This window comes from Pituophis catenifer, unplaced genomic scaffold, assembly GCF_029215685.1.
Source record: "Pituophis catenifer annectens isolate HBS135680 unplaced genomic scaffold, rPitCat1.0.hap2 SCAF_3, whole genome shotgun sequence".
NCBI classification, from domain to species: Eukaryota; Metazoa; Chordata; class Lepidosauria; order Squamata; family Colubridae; genus Pituophis; species Pituophis catenifer.
This window is the reverse complement of record NW_027256883.1, coordinates 67,443,758-67,467,312: the sequence shown is the minus strand read 5'-3', so window position 1 is coordinate 67,467,312 and position 23,555 is coordinate 67,443,758. Positions and strand designations below refer to the sequence as shown.

Here is a 23,555-nt window from a genome sequence, read left to right as displayed (position 1 = left end):
TATGCTATTCAGCTTCAGATAAGTAAAAGTATCTCATTAAAAAAATCCCTGGGAAAATTCAGAGGTTGAGAATCAATAGAATTTCACAGAGCAATTAGGAATGGGACAGTAGGATTCAGAGGAACACTTAGAGGGAGTTTTGCTACATGGACCAGCTCTGCTCTTATGATACTTAGTGGTTTTATAGGGTTGGTTAGCTAGTTTTAGTCAGAGAAACATCATTTTGCTGAACCCCCCCCCCCCCTTCATTTTGTTTTTAAAAGTCTCTGTTTTCTTTCTAAAATTCCTGGAAGACTAAGTGATAGCCTTATCAAGGAACTCATGCCTGGCCAGAAGCTGATTTAGGGTTAACTTCCCTTTTTCTGTTGCAGATAAATTAGCTAGAAAGCTTTGTATGTCTAATTACTAGCTTAATCAGTTAGGGACAGAAGGGTGAGGACTGTAATATGTTAGTAATGAACCCACCTTCTGGGAGGGACATTCTCTAGCTGACAGGAGTATGACTTCTTTAGTGCTTGTTGCCTATTGCTTGCTAAAGATCACAAGCCTTTGTTTTCCAAAAGTGTATAAAAGCTATACTAATTTGTGTTTTGGAGGATCTCTATTTGTGATTTAGTCCTACAGAACAAAGAGGTTGCAATTTCCCACTTTGTGCAACAATTGGCTACTTCGCACCAAGAAAAAAAAAAAACAAATCTAGTATTTTGGCTGGACCCATCCATAGCAACAGAAATTTTGGGCTCGATTGTGGTCATAAATTGAGGACCACCTGTAAGTCATGTAATCATAGTCTAGGATTTAGAAACTATAGAGACGTATTTTTCTAGTTCTCCTTTCAAAGTGTTTAAAATGAGTTTCATTATTATATTTTCTACATTTCACTATTATACACTGTATGAGGTCATATTCTGAATATTATCTGTCTCCCTCATTCAGGGAGATTGGATGATCCTAGATTCCAATATGACTAGGACCTTTATTTATTTATTTATTGAAACGTATATGGCTGCCCATTTTATATGTCCTATCTTTGGACAGCTCACAGCAGGAAGAATAAAAAATACTGTATAAGAAACAATATAAAAGCAACATTCACTTCCAACATCAACATCCCAAAGCCAACATCATACCTTGTGTAATTTTATAGACCCTTTCCCCAATTACATCTGCTTGTCAGCCAAATCTGCAGAAGTAGTATAGTATCTAAGTAAATATATTCACATAAATGTAAAGTCTGAAATGTTAAGGTACCTGAAGTAATCAAAAATATAAAAAGGTGACTGGTTATATATAACAAATTAAAAAGTTAATCAGATGCTATACAGAAAAAAACTCCACAAACATTAAACTTGTAACATCAATGGGCAGATTACCCTAACGTATCAGTTCTGGCCTCAAAAGATATCCCAAAGGTGCTTTTTGCAACAGCAATTGGACTTTCTTGGTTTTTTCCCCCTTTGAAATGTTTCATTTCTCATCCAAGAAGCTTCTTCAGTTCTGGGATGGAAACTGAAGCATTTCAAAGAAAAAAAAATCAAGAATGTATAGTTGCCTTTTTGAAAAAAACACCTTTGGGACAACCATGATCTGGACGATTGAGAATCTGGATGATTGAGATGAAGAATCTCTCTTCAAATCTCTTGAGCTATTTATCAAAAGATAAATAGCTCAACCTACTGTAAGTTTTTAACAGGCAAGTACATTGGTGTTACAAGGTTAATAAAAATAGGAACACTACCAGACTGAGACTTTGAAAAAACGCAATTTATTTTGCTGCTATGATATTCATTCTGTAGCAAGGGATGAATGGAGACACAGCTGAAAAGTAGCGATTCTTCATTTCCTTTTATTCTATTTTTTTCATTTCCTTTCTTTTAGAAAATGAGAAACATAAATTTGATTCAACAGCTGTTAGACAGTGCATTGGAAAAAAGGGATGAAAATACACACGGCCCTTTATGTTGTTTAACGATTTTCTTTTGGTTGTTTTCATTGTTTTGGTTTTTTTTTTCTGTGTGCTGCCCAGAGTCATTGTAGAGTTGGCCAGCTTTATAAATATCATAAATGTCATAAATGTCATAAGTAAATAAATAAATGAAATAAATGTAAGAAATGCAGAGACTATTTTTAATTTACTTCTTACTCACTTTCTCCACACAAAGTTAAACTAATTAAACCAGTATTAAGAATGGATATAGGAGCTGATGTAATATACTGTAGACTCTTTGAGACAAGAAGATCCTAATCAGCTTACTTACTATCCATTGAATCCCAGCTTTTTGGTCTAACACAGAAAGTATACTTTCTGTAGTTTATTGTTTTGCTGACAAGTTGTTTTAAACATTACATAAAACAATATGTAACTTGAACATAGCAGTGTATCCTGCCAATATATTTTTCTCTCAAGATTACTGAAGCATTGTTGCAGAAAGGCCTCTACAAAATGGTTTGATTAGCTCAGGGGTCGACAACCTTAAACACTCAAAGAGCCACAAAGGTTCTAACTGGAAGCCCCCCCCTTCAATTCTGGAGCCAACCTGAAGTTTGGTTCCCCCACCATAGACTCTCCTCCTAGCACAGCGTCCTTTTTCATCTACCTGTCCTAACCAAAAGCCCTATCAATTGTGGAGCTGACTGGCGACAAGGAGCCGCAGCAGAGGGATGCAAGAGCCTCATGCGGCTCCAGAGCCGCGGGTTGCTGACCCCTGGATTAGCCCAATAACTAATAATTTCCTATCAGTTGGCTTTACATCTACTTTTGAAACAGCTGCATAAACAGATCATATACATCTTTATATTCACTTGTTAACAGTATGATTTTGTTCAGTTTTTAATGGAGATTTATGAAGAGGGCAGACTCGGACCTGCTATCTCTAAATATTGCCCTGCAATATTTATTTATTGCTAAATAAATTTCAATTTATTTAGCAATAGGACTCTTTTTCTGCCCTCAGTGAAAGAGGTTGCATGTTGAATTGTGGAATGATCTTTTTTTTAACTTTCCCAACTGTGAGTTCCATTTTAGCATTTAAATTATTGAGCCAAGGAATTTTTGATATAAAGATTAATTTTACATCCTTTATATATATATATATATATATATATATATATATTGTTTGTATTACATGTATTTTTATCGTTCGCTGTTCACCGCCCTGAGTCCCTCAGGAATAGGGCGGTATATAAATTTAATAAATAAATAAATAAATAAATAAATAAATAAATATACTAAATTCTAGATGGTAGAGCATGTTTTACTTTAAAAAACCCTCACATCTTAATTAAGATAGTTACACATTTATAGAATAGCTAATAAAAATGTACAAGTTTAATACCGACTTCCTTTAATTAATTTTTGTGGAATTAATACACTGCTGTAATTATTAATTCCACAAAATTTCACTTTTCATTAATTTCACAAATTTCCATTTTTTCCCCCTACTATACTCTAACTCTTTAGAAGCAATAGGTAAATAGCCAAATTGCAGCCTTCCTCGAACTGAAAGCCTTCGGATTTTATCTGCCACGAGTTCGCGATGCCTGTCAAACAACACAAATGGATGCTGAACAGGTTGGGAAACTTTGACTATAAATTGCAACGTCATGCCAACTTAAGAATCGCTAAACATCACAAGTAGCCTATAGTTGGACTTCTTTTTAGAGTAAGATCGTAGTTTCTTTTTGCACACGAGAAAGGAACTAGTGATTGATGCCGGCCACAGATTTACACAGTGTAGACTGGACACACAGACACTATTATGAAAATCTTCCCGCGCACGCCACTATCGCGATTTTCCCAGATCTGGTGGGGGGTGGATCTCTTTTATTAGAAAGATCTCAGTTAGAGAGATCAGAGGCTCCTTTCTTTCTCTGATTTTTAGGGTTGCGGGGGATTTTTTGGGAGGGGGAAAGAGCCAATGCTCCATTGAAGGATAGATAAATATTGCAATTGTTACTGCGGGTTTTTTTTTAGCCAAAAGTCTCCAAACTTGGCAAATTTAAGACCTGGTTTAGCCAGATCGAGCTGAGTTTCCAGGAAAGGCTCTTTCGCCCACGGAAACTCGGAACCCTAATTAAGCAGCGCTCTGTTTTAAAAACAAACGCCTGTATGTAGGGCGCCCTTCGCGTCAGACTAATCGCGACAGAAGGCTGTTTATAATGGAGAAGAAAAGCAAGAGGCGGATACCGTTGGGAAATAAGCAACGGGGGGGGGGGGGGCGGAGCATCGAGCTCGTAAAACCCTACATTCTTTGAACCGGGAGGGAGGGAAGCGGGGAGGGGGGGGAAAGAACAACAAGGCGGGATTGGCCAGCCCTGAGGGGTGGACCTTCGATTGACAAGCGGAGCGCATTGAAGGACAGTCGACGACGAAGCGGCGTTCTCATTGGATGCTCCTTCGAAGACCCGCCCCGCCGCGCCCCCGCCCGCCTGCGTCCCGTGCTTCCTGGGTGCCGCAGTGGAGTTGAGGTGGTCAGCTTTGGGGATTTGGCGGCGGCGCCCGCGCGCGCCGTTTTTCCCGAGCGGGAGATGTTGGAGAGTTTGCGCGAGCGGCTCCTGAGCGTCCAGCAGGATCTGAGCTCCGGGTGAGGGGGCGACCGGGCGGGGAAAGGCGGTTGCGGCTCCCCTCATAATGCTCCCGAGAGACGCGGGGAGGGCGACGCTCGGTCGGTCGGTGGAGCTATAGAAGTGGTGGGTTGAAAGTCGAGGCGCCGGGAAGGCTTGAATCGCCGAAGCCTGTTTTTTTTTTTGGTCCCGGAAGGGGGTCACATTCCCGAAGAAGTCCCCAAACTGCGTCAGTCTCTCCGGCAAGCAAACGCCAAGGGGCGGTGGGTGTAACACCTGACGCTTTTACGCGCGAATAAGCCCCCTCCGGACCCGGTGGGCTGAATTTAAAGGAATCGGCTAAAAGAGGGATGGTCTTAACTCTGCTGCAGGCGTAGGCACGCCGTGGATAAATCCCGTTGTAATGCCCTGAGACTTAACTCTGAGTAAATAAAAAGGGACGGGGTTGTAAGACATAGAGTATGCAGGGTAGTAGTAGCAACCTTTCTTGACCAGAACAGGTAATCCTTGATTTACGACCACAATTGAGCCCAACGTTAATGTTGCTAAGCGAGACAAATGAGTTTTGCCCCATTTTACCACCTTGCTTGCCACCGTCGTTAAGTGAAGCCCTGCGGTTGTTAGGCTAGTTACACGGTTGTTAATTGAATCCGGCTTCCCCATTGACTTTGCTTGTCAGAAGGTCGCAAAAGGGGATCACGTAACCCCTCCCCAGGACACTTTAACTGTCATAAATATGAGCCATTTGCCAAGATTCTGAATTTTGATCAAATGACCGTGGGGATGGTGCAACAGTTGTAAGTGTGAAAAGCGGTCGTAAGTCACTTTTTTCAGTGCCGTTGTAACTTTGAACAGTCACTAAACAAACTGTTGTAAGTCGAGGATTACTTGTACTGTACTTAAGTTCAACCATATGTACTCTAGGCTTTCCCTTCTTAATATAGCGTCATAAGGAGTCCACCTCCTGAATTTTGGAGGTGGACTCCCTCCAAAATGCATTTTAATTTTTCTGACATAATAATGAATACTTATTATGCTTACATAATAATGAACACTTCTTTCTTCTGTTTTTTTAAACTACTGATTTAATTTCGATTTGTTAATTAATAGTCTTAACATGCTTTAAGATATTGTAGTGTGAGAGATATTAGTATGGTACAGTACAGTGTACCTGAAAGCAATGTATGATTGTTTTAAAAGTAATTGTAGCTTTTTAAAGGATGCTCCAGCTAAAATCAATAGGTTTTAAGTAAATGTAAGATGCAAGCCTCTGGTACAGTTCTGTTTTCTTCCAATGCTCTTGTGGCTTTGTGGTCAGATTTTATAAAAGTGGCCACCCCCCCCCAGCAAGTATAACAAAATTTTTAGTTGTACTTCTTATGAAATCTGTTTCCCAACTGCAGCTTTGTTTACACTGTTGCTTCATGCCACTTTTTAGAAACAAAAGTGGAAGCGGATTATATTGGTAACAATCTAGCATGTTGAGAGCTAGAATCGCAAGTGGCTCTGCATTGCCCCAACTATGCTAGCCTAAGGATTCCTAATAAGACAGACTGTACTGTGATACGTCAATGAGGATTCTTAGTCATCCAGGTAGAATTGTCTGCAAGTTGAGTCATGATAACTGGACTTCTTCAGATTGAAGAAGAGAAGCTTCTAGGATAAGGAGCGAAACATCTCAAATCAACAAGGAAATAAATCTGACTTAATCCTTCAAACAATTTTATCTGGATGACTGAGAACCTTTATTAACATATTGCCATGCATTTTGGGGAAGAAACCCTGAGGTTGGTGCAGGAATAACCCTAAGAATTTGAGGAATTGGAACATTGCCCTGCCTACTCAGATTCCCTTAACCAACTTGTTCAGACTGAAGAAGCTACTTGGATGAGTAGCAAATCATCTCAAATCAACAAGACAATAAGTCCAGTTGTTGTTACTCAACTTTCAGACTGTACAGTGATCCAAACACAACTTGCATTGAACAATCTATATTTAAAAGAATGATCTATTCCAGAATGTCTTAGGCAAAATTATTTTCCTTATTTTTCAAACTGTAATAGATTTTTTTTCATAGAGGAGCTGTGCAGTTTTCTTTTTAAATATATAACTTTAAGAAGTCTATGACTGTTGCTATAATTTTTATGTATTTTAGTAACATTTCCTGATATCTGGTAGGCATCTTACAGTGTCATATGTATCTTTTCAGTGACTAAACTGAAGATGAAAGTTTTAATATTACATGCTATCCAACTTCAAAAAAAGATTGGAATAGTACAGATTACATTACTTAACTGAAGTTATCTACTGCAAACCAAGGTCTGCTTCAAAATTGTAATCCCTGTCAGATATAAACATTGAAATTCAGATAAAAGTTTACATTTGAAATTTGTGAAAAGTGTTTCTAAATGGAAGTGGAGAGTATGTTAATAGAAACAATGGAAAATTAACAGTGAAAGTGAAGAAATATCCACAAAAGGTAACCTTTAAAAAAAAAACTGAAAATACTCTATTGCAGTGAGGATGTTTTCTTGATGTGGGGAAGATTAAAAGAACATATTTGTGGCACAATCTGTTCACAACACCTCAGAATTATGACTTCTGCTTCATGTGCAGAACAAGATACAGGTTTGGAAAGAAGATGGAATAGCAACAGGAAAGCATCAGGATTGATGCAGTACCTGGACACAGGTTTGCAGTGTTATTTTTAGGTGATAGAAGGAACACAAAGGGATTGGTACATTCAGTAAATTGGTATTTTAAACATTAAAAATTTTAATTGGGACTCTTAATCAACTTTTTCTCCCTCAATATATGTTTTTCCAGGCTGAAGATCTTCAGTGACAAATCAAGAGAAGCTAAAATAAATAAACAGAGGTACTGCTAAATATTTTAACATTATACTTGTAAAATCTGTTTTCGTTAAGAAAACTGTACTTTAATAATTATTTCATGGTATGAATTGTTCAAATATTCAGAACATATATTCAGTTTCTGTTTTGATATTGCTCGCAGGGCTTTAAAATTTGATGTTTATGTACAATAATAAACTATTATATAATACGTATTATATAAAGAACAGTTGTGGGAATAGGGTATGTCTAGTTTGATGAAAAGAAAAGGACTAGGGTGACATGATAGCAGTGTTCCAATATCTCAGGGGCTGCCACAAAGAAGAGGGAGTCAAGCTATTCTCCAAAGCACCTGAGGGCAGGACAAGAAGCAATGGGTGGAAACTAATCAAAGAGAGAAGCAACCTAGAACTAAGGAGAAATTTTCTGACAGTTAGAACAATTAATCAGCGGAACAACTTGCCTCCAGAAGTTGTAAATGCTGCAACACTGGAAGTTTTAAAGAAGAGATTTAATTTAATTAATTTAATTTTAATTAATTCACTTTATATGCCGCCCCTCTCCAAAGACTCAGGGCAGATTGGATAACCATTTGTCTGAAGGGGTGTAGGGTTTCCCGCATAAGCAGGGGGTTGGACTAGAAGACCTCCAAGGTCCCTTTCAGCTCTGTTATTTTATGTTCCAGTCATTATTATTATACCAAAAGTATGTGTACCACTTTAGAGAGCTGCCATAATCATAGTCATAAGTTAGATTGGTACAGGTGTCCTTGCTTAATGATTGCCCTGTTTAGTAACTTCAAAGTCATGATGGTGCTGAAAAAGTAACTATGGCTGGTCCTTGCACTTATGACTGTTGCAGCATCAGGCATTTTGCATCCGGTGGATGTATATGCATCCTGCTATCACATGATCACAAGTTACATAACTTACAGCCAGCTTATGACAAGCATAGTCAGTTTAGAAGCTAGCAGTAAAAATGCAAGGTGTTGTCACATGATTTCTCACTTAATGGCTGCATTGCTTAGCAATGGACTTGCCGGTCACAATTGTGGTCATTGAGCAAGGACTACCTGTATCTGTGCTCTGTAGAAGTTTATATTCACAAGAGGAGACATAACTATGCCATTGCAAAGAATAAAAGTTGTCCAATATGACAGCTTAGAATTTTCTAGAGGCCAAACCAAACAAATAAAAATTGCATTTCCAGTTAGCTGAACACTGCTGATGTTGTAATTATCCTTTGATTTTTTTTATGTTTTGTTTTAAAAAACGATTTGTTGATCCTCCAGATCCTAAAGAACAAATTTAAAGTCATTAAGATGTGCCTATAATTTTTATTACAGGACTGCACAGAGTTTACCAGAATTTTCTGCTGGTTTAGTTTTGCTGAGTAGGTACGTTTCTTCTTTAAACTGTTGCTGTTTTATGACAATGTTATTGATTTCCTTATTTTTCTGGAGCCAGAGATATAATTACAATATATGTAGGGTATTTCCTTACTTTTATATTGTTTTATTAATTGAAAAGCAATAAATAACAGTATAAAATCAGTAATCTCACTGATAATAATGACTTTAACTTGTTAATAACTAAAAATACACTAAACACACTAGAGTCTTTATGAAATGCAGAACTTTAGCTTTTGTGCAGTTCCTGGGAATTTCAAAATTAAAAAGACAACTGTATACTTGAATCAACTGATTGTTAGACTAACTGTGCACTAATTTGTTTGTAAATTGAATATATGTGACTTGTCCCCAAGAAATGATATGTAATTGCACTCTTTTATCACAATCCTATTCATATTTTTGAGTTAAATCCCATTGAATTTACATCCCAAATAGGTGATGATTATAATCTAAATTTAGCTCCATGAATAATGTAACCACAAATTTCATATTGGTAATACAGAAAACAGTACTTAGATAAGGTTACTAATTTTCAGTTTTAAAAACACTTATTGTTGGTTTTAAGGAAAATTTATCCCTTTTTAAAGAAAGCTTATTTTCTACTTTTTCCCATTTTTATTTTATTTGTGGAAGTGTAAATTGGTTGTTTAAAACTATTTACATGACCTATATTTAGAGTTTTCCAAATCTGTAGGTTTATGATTTATTTATGCTGGGTAAGTGACCACAGGAGAAGCTCAACTTTCATTTGAAATATGTGATGTTGACTTTTGCTGATCTTTTTGCTGATCTTACTCTAAAATTCTGAAACATGCTAATCTAAAAAAGGTTCTGTAATGTTGTAGTGTTTTTATAAAAATAAAGCCAAGCTGTAACAATATCCGTAGATTATGTATAATAAAAAATAAGAACGTCAGATCAGCAACATTTGATATGTTTATGTTTAAGTATAAATATTAATGCTATTTCTGTTTCCTTTTGGGAAGGTATGAAGATTCCTGGGCAGCACTTCACAAAGGAGCAAAAGAGTGTGCAAAAACTGGAGAGGTGATATATACACATAATATGGAAAAGTTTAATTAAAAATGAGTACTGCTATTTCAGTGTTTAGTATTTATGAATTAAACATAGCTGTTATTTAAATATTTAATATTCTCTATATTGTGCTTGCAGGAACCTTGTATAGCAGTTTTAGAGGCTATGTAGTGTTAAATATATGTGGCAACTTAGTAGTATCTCAGGTATAATGCAAATTGATGACATGCAGATTTAAAGCCAGTTATTATACAATAAGTACAGTATTTGTATCACAAAATGATACCTTTGCATAAAGTACATGGTTGTTTATGATCCTTCTGAGTTCTGAACACACATTAGGAAAGCTGCACTGGAATCTTTGAAAATAACTAAGCTAAAACTTTTGCAATACAAATGTAAATTATCAAATACTGGTAGTCCTTGACTTAAAACCATTCATTTAGTTAGAAGTTTAGTTAGAAGTTATAACCACACTGAAAAAAGTGACTTACAACCATCGCAGAATCCCCAGAGTCATACGATCAAAATTTGGCCATTGGCAATTGGCATATATATTTATGACATTTGCAGTGTCCTGGGGTCATGTAAGTATGAAGGCTATTGCTTAACGCATTGTAAGCTGCCCTGAGTCTCCGGAGAAGGGCGGCATATAAATCAAATTAAAATAAATAAAATAAATAAAAAATAAATTACTATTTGTGCCTTTCCCAGCCAGCTTCCACAAGCAAAGTCAATGGGGGTGGGGGTGGGGGAGCTGGTTTTGCTTAATGACCACATGATTCACTTAATATCTGCAGTAATTAGCATAGCCATGGTGAAAAATATTGTAAAATCGAACGTGACTTAACAACTGCCTTATTTAGCGACAGAAATTCTGGTCCCAATTGTGGTCATAAGTTGAGGACTACCAGTACTCTGTTTAGTCATTCTCCATTTGAAATCATGAAGACATAGTTTCTAAACATTCTATAAAGGTAATCACATGTATCATGTATTGTAATTGTGTTAAAAATGTATACACGCACACACAAACAAACACAAACAAACAAACAAACAAACAAACGTGTGTACAGAATATTTTGGATTATGGAAATTATTTGAATTTTTAAAGTACAGTCTTATCTATCAGCATCACTATTCAGAATTCTTTAGGAATATATCTGAGGTCTTGAACCACCAAAATCTATTATCTTTTCCTCTCAATGCAATTCAATATAACATTGATTACAGTACATTTGATACCTCATGATTTTATTTGAATTAGATATTAAACTAAAGACACCAACCGTGTTCACATAAACATATATAGCAAATTATACTTATTAGTCTTGTAGAAAATGCAATATTGATTCAGAAATTCAAATAGTTTTTTAAATGATTTGACTCATTTTCCAGAGTAAAATGTTAAATCTGATGTTTTTATAAAACTTGTCTGGATTTTGAAATAGTTTGTTTTCTGAATTAATTTAGAGGCACTGGATTAGTTAAAAATCTAAACTGAATTGACAGTTACAGTCAGGTCCATAAATATTGGGACATCGACACAATTCTAACATCTTTGACTCTATACACCACCACAATGGAGTTGGAATGAAACAAACACAATGTGCTTTAACTGCAGACTGTCAGCTTTAATTTAAGGGTATGTACATCCAACTCAGGTGAACGGTGTAGGACTTACAGCAGTTTGCATATGTGCCTCCCACTTGTTAAGGGACCAAAAGTAAAGGGACAGAATAATAATCATAAATCAAACTTTCCCTTCTTAATATTTGGTTGCAAATCCTTTGCAGTCAATCACAGCCTGAAGTCTGGAATGCATAGACATCACCAGACGCTGGGTTTCATCCCTGGTGATGCTCTGCCAGGCCTCTACTGCAACTGTCTTCAGTTCCTGCTTGTTCTTGGGGCATTTTCCCTTCAGTTTTGTCTTCAGCAAGTGAAATGCATGCTCAATGGGATTCAGGTCAGGTGATTGACTTGGCCATTGCATAACATTCCACTTCTGTCCATTCAAAAACTCTTTGGTTGCTTTTGCAGTATGCTTTGGGTCATTGTCCATCTGCACTGTGAAGCGCTATCCAATGAGTTCTGCAGCATTTGGCTGAATGTGAGCAGATAATATTGCCCGAAACACTTCAGAATTCATCCTGCTGCTTTTGTCAGCAGTCACATCATCAATAAATACAAGAGAACCAGTTCCATTGGCAGCCATACATGCCCATGCCATGACACTACCACCACCATGCTTCACTGATAAGGTGGTATGCTTAGGATCATGAGCAGTTCCTTTCCTTCTCCATACTCTTCTCTTCCCATCACTCTGGTACAAGTTGATCTTGGTCTCATCTGTCTATAGGATCTTGTTCCAGAACTGTGAAGGCTTTGTTAGATGTTGTTTGGCAAACTCTAATCTGGCCTTCCTGTTTTTGAGGCTCACCAATGGTTTACATCTTGTGGTGAACCCTCTGTATTCACTCTGGTGAAGTCTTCTCTTGATTGTTGACTTTGACACACATACACCTACCTCCTGGAGAGTGTTCTTGATCTGGCCAACTGTTGTGAAGGGTGTTTTCTTCACCAGGGGAAGAATTCTTCGGTCATCCACCACACTTGTTTTCCGTGGTCTCTCGGGTCTTTTGGTGTTGCTGAGCTCACCGGTGCATTCCTTCTTTTTGAGAATGTTTCAAACAGTTGTTTTGGCCACGCCTAATGTTCTTGCTATCTCTCTGATGGGTTTGTTTTGTTTCTTCAGCCTAGTGATGGCTTGCTTCACTGATAGTGACAGCTCTTTGGATCTCATTTTGAGAGTTGACAGCAACAGATTCCAAATGCAAATAGCACACTTGAAATGAACTCTGGGCCTTTTATCTGCACATTGTAATTGGGGTAATGAGGGAATATCACACACCTGGCCATGGAACAGCTGAGAAGCCAATTGTCCCATTACTTTTGGTCCCTTAACAAGTGGGAGGCACATATACAAACTGCTGTAAGTCCTACACCGTTCACCCGAGTTGGATGTACATACCCTCAAATTAAAGCTGACAGTCTGCAGTTAAAGCACATTGTGTTTGTTTCATTCCAACTCCATTGTGGTGGTGTATAGAGCCAAAGATGTTAGAATTGTGTCGATGTCCCAATATTTATGGACCTGACTGTACATATTGTTTTGTATTGTTTATTTTGATTCACTGTGCTGAATTCAATCCAGACTAACATTAGATTTAGGGCTCTGTTCTTTTAACTATCTCAGTGATTTGTTGAATAAGGCATAGCATGCAGTGCTAAAACTCAGGAAACCCCATTATACTTACTGAGATATATGAAGCTGCTATTATTTATACTTAGTAGATTTATTTGCTCCAGTTCCTTAGCTTTGACTCCCCTTGTGTTAATGGCATCTTAGATGTTTGAAGAAAGTACTGTATGTAAGACAAGATTTGGCAAAAGAGTGTATAAACTTGAAAATTTAGCAGGACAAATAATTAGTCATATATTTATCCATTTTTCACAGACTTAAAATAATTGCAAAAAGGACATTCTTTTTGAAATCAGTTTTGTACTATGCTGAAATATATTGAATTTAATTGAAAACTATGAGGGCATAGAATTAATTGCTCTGAATTATTTTACTTGCAGCTAAGTGGGAATGTAATTCTGCAGCTTTCGAAATCACTTAAGGCTTTAGCTTGAAAACTAAACAAGAAATTTGCTATCTATAATTATATTCTTGACTTTAATAATTTCAGCTGGTGGATAGTGAAGTTGTAATGCTTTCTGCCTATTGGGAGAAAAAGAGAAGTGGTCTCTTGGACCTTCAAGACCAGCTCCAACAAATTCCAGTATTTCTGGCAGGCTTGGAATCTACAACAGCTAGCCTGGGTATGTATGCATTCAGTTTGTTTCTTATTTATAGAGTTAGATACTCTATAAATACTCAGATCATTAAAAAGAAGATATCATTGCATCATTGCTACTTGTTAAAAATGAGAGGTACATTTATTTTGACTGAATCCAAACCCCAATTAAATCATTATATTCACAGGAGGGGACATGTTATTTTAGGAGGGTACAATATTGCCGACTTTGAAAAATCCTGTTATAAGCAAATAATTCTGTGTAACTTAGGTGTATTTTTAAAAGTACTCAGCAGGGGGTCCTCAAGGACTAGTTTTTTTCAAATCATTGGCTTGAGTTTAGCTTTTTTTATTATTGGTGCTAATCCTTTTTGTTGAGAACAGAACAGCTAGACAATATCATTAGCAGGACAGCTCAAATGAATATAAATTGGAGTATAGACTTGCAAATGATGTTATAAAAACAGTAAACAGAAAAGAAAGATGAAATCCAGAAAAATGTGGCTGGATGGTGGAAAGCTATAATGCTTGTAATTTCAAACAGATGAAGGAGGAAGCGATAGACTGTTTGTAAAGTCAATTTTTGCTAATACGATAATGCACCCAATTGAAAGCCACAAAAGAAAATGCCTGATCTCCAACACTGACAACAGAAAAGACATGGTGCCCTCTTTTGTCATTTACAAATGACTTTGCGTAAGACACCAGCGTTTTGATGCCTACTGCATCAAAATTCACCAAAATTAGTAAATGGGGGTTCATTTGTAATTTTTTTCATGGATGATGATTTTCTTATATTAATTTGTATTTTAAAAACATTCTAAAGGTCTCTGTTAAGGTTTTGAAAGTAAACTAAAGGAATTTGTGAAAGCCTGCCCTTGAAAAAAGAGCTAAACTTTATAAGTCAAAATTCTGAATTTATTTTTGAGACAGAAAATGAATTCTGAGTTTGCCATCTTACCTTTCACTGTAATGCAGAATATTGAGCACAGTGATGAAGGGGAACGAAAGGCTGGCTTTCCATTTTCTGGTGTTCTTATGCAGTATTACAGGTGCAGAAAGCATTGTAATCATTAGCAGATGTAATTCTTCGGAGAATTACCATGATTGCAGTGCTTTTTATGGCTTAGAGGTACCAAATTGATATTTTCAGTTTTGGATTAGTTTGAGAAATAAACTGAATTATTTTTGATTTGGGGAGAAATAAGTAGTTGATTGCTCAGGAGCTTCATTTCTTGAATAATTATTCTAGAAAACCCTTGAAAAACATTGTGTATTATAGCAATAGCACTTAGACTTCTATACAGCTTCACATTGCTTTACAGCCCTCTCTAAGCGGTTGCCTCCAACAACAGTCTGGGTCCTCATTTTACCAACCTCGGAAGGATGGAAGGCTGAGTCAACCTTGAGCCTGGTGAGATTCGATCTGCCAAATTGCAGGCAGCCGGCAGTCAGCAGAAGTAGCCTGTAGTACTGCATTCTAACCACTGTGCCACCATGGCTCTTTTGTAACCAACTGTCTCGATTAGTCTTCTCCAAATTGTCTGATGGGAAGATAAGTTAAGATTGAAAGGAAAGCAGGTGTCTTATGACACTTCCTCTTTCCCTTTAATATGTCATTTGCTGTACCAATTTTATCATGGTGTCTGTGAAATGGAAAGGATATAATGCATGAGGTTGTTTAGCCTGAAATTATATCAAAAGTGATCATGAGCTATTTGAGAGGTGATACTTACATACCTTGTTTGAATGTTTCATTAACAAAGTCCAATTGGAAGCACATTTTAAAGAAATGGAGCATCATTTATTGCATCTTGAAGATCTTTGTGGACAGTGCGAATTGCAAAGATACAAGCATATGCAAATATTACAGCGTGAAAATTACAAGAAGACAAAAAGGTAGGCTTGAATATATTTGATTTACTCACAGAATCCTTTCAATCTTATGTGTAAGCAAACATATTAAACTATCATATTTTTTGGAGTATAAGACACACCAGAGTATAAGACACACCTTAGTTTTTGGGGAGGAAAATGGGAGGGGGGAATTCTGCCTATCAGGTATTCATCTGGCTAGTGTCCTTAGTCTGGTCAGCTTCAGCACATTAGTTTGCTGGGTTTTATCTCCTGGTTGGGGATAAAAAACAGCTGCTAAAGCGCAACTGATCTTTGGAGAGAGAAGCAATGAGAAAAGGTAAAGCACAGAGATCATTTTACTCGCTAGCGCCTCGTTAGGGCTGAAAAAAAACCACAGCTGAGGCAGGCAAAGCGCTTCACTGGCTAGCGCCTTGTTAGGGCTGAAAAAAAGCTTCACAACTGAGAGTCAGAGGGAGCAGGCAAAGCAGGGAAGATCACTTCACTGAAAAAGCTTCTAAAGCATAGCTGGGAGTCGGAGGTAGATCGCTTCACTCGCTAGCGCCTGGTTAGGGCTGGAAAAAAGCTTTGAAAAAGCTACATTTGGAGTATAAGACGCACCCAAATTTTCAGCCTCTTCGGAGGGGAAAAAGTGTGTCTTATACTCTAAAAAATACGGTAACTTTATCTTAAGGATTGGAAATACTTTCATACATGTAGCATACTTCGTGGAAAATTATTAAAATACCTCCTGCTTAGAGTAGGAGTAGCTGGCTGCTGAATGAATGTGTTTCAACTTTTACTATGTAGACATTAGAAAAAAATTGTTTTGGTTTAAGGACTCCATCCTTTATTCATCGTGGTCTTCTGATTTGTCACATTTTTATAGTTTTTTAGTAGAGAGGGAAAAAATCCTATTGCAATAGCAGAGACCAGCTATTTTTAGATGACCTGAAATGCTAAATTTGTTGTTCAAGTTGTCTCTCTTTTCTCAAGAAAATCAGAGTATCTCACTTCCTGTTGGCAAATAATTGTAAGATGAATAGCTGTTAGGAATAAACTTGAAACAATTGCTCACAAGGGAATCTATGATCATTTAATTAGAAGGCCAATTGAAACTAGAGTTTTGATTTTTAATAGGTATCTTCAAGAACATTTGGATATAAATTAGATGAATCAGAGGCCTGACAAAGTTGAAATATTTATCAGATAAGAATATTAAAGAAAGAGTACAGGTAGTCTTTGATTTACAGCCATATGTTTAGTGACCATTCAAAGTTACAACAGCACTCAAAAAAGTGATTTATGAAGTTTTTCACACATACAACCATTGCAGCATTCCCATGGTCACATGATCAAAATTCGGATGCCTGGCAACTGGTTCATATTTCTGATGGTTGCAGTGTCCCAGTGTCACCTTTTGCATCTTTGATAAACAAAGTCAGTGGGGAAGCCAATTTCAGTTAACTGTGCTATAAACTTAATAGTTGCAGTGATTCATCTAACAATGGTGGCAAGAAAGGTCATAAAATGGGGCAAAACTCACTTAACAAATGTCTCTCTTATCAACATAAATTTTGATCTCAATTGCGGTCATAAGTCTTGGGCTACCTGTATTAAAAAGAGCAAGGGATTTTTATTAGCTCAGTTGGTTCATTACAAAATAATACATGACCTAGTTTTCCTTGGATATATTAATATTATATTAATCCCTGACCATGTGATACAGTCAAGAATCATTGATAGGTGACATATCCTGCTTCCCAAAAGTGAAGTTTAGCTTATTCATTGGATATTGAAAGAAAATAATATTTGTAGCTCAGAACTAAATTGTGGTGCTCTTGGTGCTCTCTGAGCTTGGTTGTTTTCTGGCAGACGTTTCATTACCAAACTAGGTAACATCATCAGTGCACTGATGATGTTGCCTAGTTTGGTAATGAAATGTCTGTCAGAAAACAACCAATCAGAAAGCACTGAGGATTCCCCAATGAAGGCAGAATTGCCAAGAATCATTGGCTTTGACTGCTAGTTACCCTACTCTGAAGAGCAAACTAGAAGCCTGCCTCGTATCACTAATCATTCAGAGAGCTTAATGTATAAGAGGTTTTTAAAAAAATTGCTCATTCGTTTTGCACTTTGAGAACAATTTGACAAAGAAATATCTGTAGTGAATGAAGTAAAGCAAACCACAACAGTTAAGTTTTTCATTAGTAAAATATGAGATACATCCTTTCTTACAGCAACCAAGGTTACCACGGTTAGCCCAAAGCTAGGAAACTAATTTTACTTTTCTTTTATTTCAAGAAATTATCATAATTAAATCTTTTAAAATTATGGAAGATTTCTGACCCTGGTGATTTTCTAGTAGGTTTCTATAAAAACAATATTGGGATTTTTTTCTATTTTATTGAAAAGTTAATTTTGTTATTTTATTGAAAAGTTATTTTTGTCAAAAGTTACTGAAAGTTATTTTTCTTTCAAATAAATCCCTACTCTTTAGTTTTATTGTGACATATATCATAATTATTCCCAAAATGGACAAACCTAGTGTTTTAATTATAGATCTATTTCTTTGAAAATATCAATATTAAGATTTTACTTTGGATTGTAAATTATAGTTTATTTTTCTAACAATAGAAAAATTGTTTTGTTGAACATCCAGTGCAGGCTATAAAGATAAAAAGCTCTCAGAGTCAAGCAAATTTAATACATTTTATTTTTATTTATTTATTTATCAAATTTTTATACTGTTCAGCACACTTACGTGAACAAGGGCACCAAATGTCTGATAGTAGAAGATGGTACTAGATTTTTAACAAATGTTCTTGCTGTAATTCCTTATAGAAACTACCATAGCAGCAATGTTTTCTTGGAAGGTTTAAGACAGGTTTTGATTTGGGAGTCTTCCAGTTTCTATATTTTGGATTGATGTGATTTATTCAACCTTTAAGTCATGTGTAATTATTAACGGTGTAGTATTTCCTTGGGTACAAGCCAATTATCCACTCTTTCTCCCTTTCTTAGTAAGTTGTTCATCAATATTTGAATTAACTTTTTGAAAAAGGAGAAAGAATATAACTTAATGAGCAATATGGTCATCATTTTTCAAGTTCTGTTTACAACATAATTTTCTAGCCTTTTTTTCCCTTCTTTTTTCTTTATTTCTATGAGGAATTGGAATACAAGCTCGAGCTGAATTAATTGCGTCATTAGATGCTCACTTATAATACCATATATAGTTCCCATATATTGCGTCCTCCGGGGATTCATGAATGGCACTGTGATTCCAGGGCAGGTGTAGTGGCTGTTGTCTTGGTAGCCATGAGACGCCCTGTTGCAGACGTCGTTGGATGTGAAACCCCTTTTTGTGAGGTTGGGCCATAAGGATCAGTAGGGATTGCTGCTCGGTTGCCTTCTTCCCTACAGTTTAGCAGCATCTCTGTCTGGGAGAGTTCCCCAGGCTTATGATTTTGAGAGACTCCAGGCAGCCTTCTCTGGGTCCCTTGTCAAAGATAGCATAGGAGCCATGGACAATGTCCCAACTTATTCATAGCCCTACTAACACATTATATCTGGTATTTGCTTCCGGGCAGTGATGAATTATTTAAATTTCAGGAACATTAACATTAGTGCCTTGGTATGGATTGCCCACTCTCTCTTGGCCTAGAATTCTCCAGCGCTGTTGCTCTCCCCCAGCAGATAGTTATTAATCTTTTCAGTCATCCTGCCCCAAGTACCTGATAGACTCATTGCAGATTCAGAGGGAGCTTGGGATTTTTCTCAAAGTCCGCTATACAATTCAGCAGAGGTCCTCATCATGGCCTAGAATGAGCAGTTTACAAGGGCCGTGGATCGAATCATGCCTATGCAGAATATAGGAAAATAAATTGCAAGCGACTTTTTTTGCAATCCACTAATACATTCCCTCAGCATTTTTGTTGTCAATATCCAAATATCCTTTGTAGCTAGATCCTTTTCAATATACTTTCAACCTTCAGTAAGATTGATTGTTGAGTCACATTTTCATGGCTGTTCTTATTTCTCTCCATTTTCTCATTTTGTTAAATTAGTGTCTCTGTTACTGAACACTTCTCTGCTTTTCTCGTCTGTGTTGCAAGCCTTTGCGATTCTTCATTCTTTCTATTTTATTTCTGTTTTTTATTCTTTTGGGTAATTGAACCTATAACTTTCAAAGTCACCTCAATGCTGATGAAATTAAGCTGAAACTAGTTACTAATTAAGTAATTAATGAAATTTATTAATGATGAAATTGGTGCTGCCTTTTTTGATTCATTAACACATTTCTGCCTGCTTGTTCGATTTGGCCTCCTGGATATCTCCCACAGCTTAGCTAAATGTATTAAAGACTAAATTACTTTTTATTTCTGAATATACCTCTTGATATTCTCTATGGTTTTGAGTAAATTCCATGATCAATGTCTGTTTGTCTCAAGTGGAAAACTATTCTGTTATTATACTAAGAACGTATACAGTACCTATGTATATTTCTAGTATAGAGAGTAGTTTATAAAAAGGCCAACTTTTTAGGATATATTTTTGTAAGGTTTGAATTTTTGTGTGTGAGAGAATGCTTTATTTATTATGAAAGTATAATAGACCAAGTGAAACAAACATTCTTTGTGTGTCGTTGCATGGCACAATTCCTATCTATGAATGTATATTGAAATTTAATGTATTTTTCCAAATGAATTAGGGTAGTTCTTTTATCCATACATGAATTGTGAAAAGCAATGTGTATTTGAACATTAGAAAATTCTTTTTGTAAACTTCTGTTAATGATTTTTTTTCTTAATTGCTTTTTTCAGAACATTTTAAAAATAAAAATAAAAGCATATGCTTGCTTCTAACTAAAAGAATATTTTTTAAAATATGGCCAGCATTATTATTAAAAAAAATACATCTCAGTGTAAATCATTTTAAGTTTTTTAAAGGGAAGCGAGTCACCTATTCCCAGAAATAAAACAAATAATTACAAAACCCTAAAACAGTAGAAAGAGAGAAAGTTAAAGCTTATACTATCATTCAATAACCACAGAAATAGTCATTATCTAGTGATAATATAGTCACAAAAGAGTTCCAACTCATCTATATTTCTTATTTTCAGATAGTTATTACACAGTCTGGATTCACTGTGGGACTTTTCACCTTTGTTGCTACCTTTTGACTTCAGATAAATGATTTCGAGAATTGATAACATATTTTTTATCTTTCAGTTGCATTAACCTGACTAAAGAGTCATATTAATTAGCTATTCTGCAACTGGATGAGTTATATTCTTTGGTATATACACATCTAAGTATTGAATGGATTTGATGCAAACATGGAATTAATAGTCCTTTTGATGCCGATAGGTGAGAATTTGGTTACCCATCCATTTAAGGACATTAATTTCAACCAGTTAATAGATGATCCTGCTGTTTTGCTAATGGCATCCATGTTTTGCATCTATGCTGGAACAGTAGTATGGGTTTGGAAATAAAAGTATGTTATCTGCAAATAAAACCAATTTGTGTTCAATCTCTGACATACGTTATGGTTTTTTTTTTCCAGGAAAGAACTTGAAATCTTCAAAGGTATTTATAATTGTTGTGATTTTCAATTTTAAACATCAAATACTGTATAATGTTTCCCCAAAGCAAGAGCCATCTTGTATAAGACGCACCTAAATTTTCAACCCCTTTTGGGGGGGGGGGAAAGGTGCGTCTTATACTCCAAAAAATACGGTAAGTTTCTTTGGTGCCAGAAATTAATAAGATATACATCACATATATGCTTCAGCTGTAGCTACCATGATACAAACAGAGATCTTGATCACACACTCTTGCTGTATGCTATGTTGACGGTTGCAGTGATGATCTTGGTAATACAGATAGTTTTAGTTTAATAATAGTAAGTGGGACTGGCAACTGTTGACTAATGATGCAGTTGTAAAGCACAACATCACATGATTTACGATGGCATTTGTGGCACTTCTAGTTGCCCTTGTTAGGTGAAGCTTAACAGTGAAGGTCACAGTGTCCCATGGTCATGCAATTGTTTTTTGAAAGCTGCTGCCAGCTTTCCCATTGACACTGCTTGTCAGAAGCTGGCAATGAAGATTTCAAATGGTGATCATGTAACTGTGCAACAGTGCAATCATAATCACAATAACATGACCATGAGGCTGCTATGATGGCCGCAACTACAAATCGCCTGCATTTGGTCATAACTTTGAATGATCACTAAATGAGTTCTTGTTCAACCATTTTAAAGTAGATCATTGGAGATAGTTGCGCTTGTGTTATGTGCCAATTAGAGGGAATCACATAAATAAAGATATGAGACATAAGCACAATGGCTGGTCTTGAATGCTGAATTCATTTTGTCAACAGGAGAAACTGGATGCTATTATGCTCTATGGAATGTCTATCAGGATTAAGTTATATAGAACATTTGGTTTGGCTGTACTATATGTCAATTCAAAAATTATTGGGAGAAAATGTATAATTTTGCAAAAAAGAATTATGTAACCTTTAAAATTATTATGAATAGTTACATAATATTTCTCTTTAATAAGCGACTAATTTTACTTTAAAACAGCCAATATAATTGGACTTCAATATACAGTACATTATACATAAATTTTAGTTTGGAGCTTGATATGAATTAGTGTAACAATTTTGAACACAGCCCATTATTAAGCTGGACAATGAGAGAGTAAATCTGATTCTGTATTGCTGAATATTAATATGATTTAATGTTATACTTTCATTTTGAAGAATAAAATGATTTCTGAAACAGGTAGCATATGTCAGAAGTATTTTCATAGAGTTTATACCGGTACTTATATATTCAAATTTGCTGTTTACAGTAAAACTTTTTTTTTTAAAGTTCTTGAAAAATAGATTTTAGTGAACCAAATTTCATTGTAGTAGTGCCATTTGTACTCCTGCTGTTTGCCTGCTGAAAGTTTGGAATATCGAATACCCCTTTCCTCCGATGAGTCTATTAAAATGAAATTTATTGCATTTGGACAAGACATTTTAATTCTTACCCAGTTTATTAATTAATTAATTAATTAAACTTATATGCCTCCTATCTTGCCTGGGCAACTCTAGGTGGCTTATAATAATTAAAAAAAACTAAATAAAAACAGTAAAACAGTAAATCTATAAATAGCAGCACTAAATTTGTTTAAAATTTACAAAGACAGTTCCCATTAGAAAAGGAAGAGTTTTTTCCCAGTATTGTCCAGGAGAATGTTTGCTACCCAAAACTGACTTCTATTGGGAGGGAATATAGTGCTGGCATTAATAGTATCCTTAAAATCAAAAAATCTTGTCTGTTTCCGTTATTATGCAATTCTGCTGTTATGCAAGGAACAGGGATCAAGTGGGACACAGTATTATGCTGATGTTCATTTGAAGATTATATAGAGGATTAAATAAAGATTCTCATAAATCAGAATTCTGTGTGGGGAGAGAGAGAGGAATTGAACTGACCAAGACTGAGCGTGTAAATAAGTTCCCAGAAACACTGCAGGAAAAAGATTATTCCAGTCTTTTATGTAAAGCAAGTGCAGAAATAATATGCTGTGCTTTAAGAGATTAGGTGAAAAGCGTGATTGCATTTCAGACTAAGTCAAGAAGTCCAAGTAAGCCAAGTAAGTTTGAAGGTTCTGGATATGAAGCAACCAGCTGGGAGGTCATGAAAGTTGTTTCTAATGAACTGATGCATTTTACTTTATATGCCTTTATGGTCTAGGCTGCTAAGTCTATCAGCCAGGTATTTACTAATTCTTCTCCATAGTGACAACTCTTGAAGAATTTGCTACTCTCAAGGACTATGTTTATGTACTCTAGTACTCCAGCACTACTCAACACATCTACACATACCCTGTTTTCCCCAAAATAAGACATCCCCTGATAATAAGACCAATCGGTCTTTTGAGTGCATGGCAATAAGGCCAAGCACTTA

General features: G+C 36.0%; 1 protein-coding gene across 2 annotated transcripts in view; it reads left to right on the top strand.

The window, feature by feature from the left end:
* The first annotated feature begins 4,440 nt into the window (after nt 1-4,440).
* The window catches only part of DTNBP1 (dystrobrevin binding protein 1), a 40,612-nt gene continuing 21,497 nt past the window's right edge, over nt 4,441-23,555 (top strand). The window contains exons 1-7 of one of the 2 annotated variants that reach the window (XM_070940678.1): nt 4,441-4,583; nt 7,390-7,440; nt 8,761-8,811; nt 9,813-9,873; nt 13,617-13,749; nt 15,491-15,623; nt 21,150-21,172. In XM_070940678.1, the coding sequence (XP_070796779.1) occupies nt 4,528-4,583; nt 7,390-7,440; nt 8,761-8,811; nt 9,813-9,873; nt 13,617-13,749; nt 15,491-15,623; nt 21,150-21,172 (508 nt within the window). In that variant the 5' untranslated portion in view covers nt 4,441-4,527. Of the gene's footprint in view, nt 4,584-7,389; nt 7,441-8,760; nt 8,812-9,812; nt 9,874-13,616; nt 13,750-15,490; nt 15,624-21,149; nt 21,173-23,555 lie in introns of those variants that run through there. The other variant, XM_070940679.1, reaches the window with a different exon arrangement.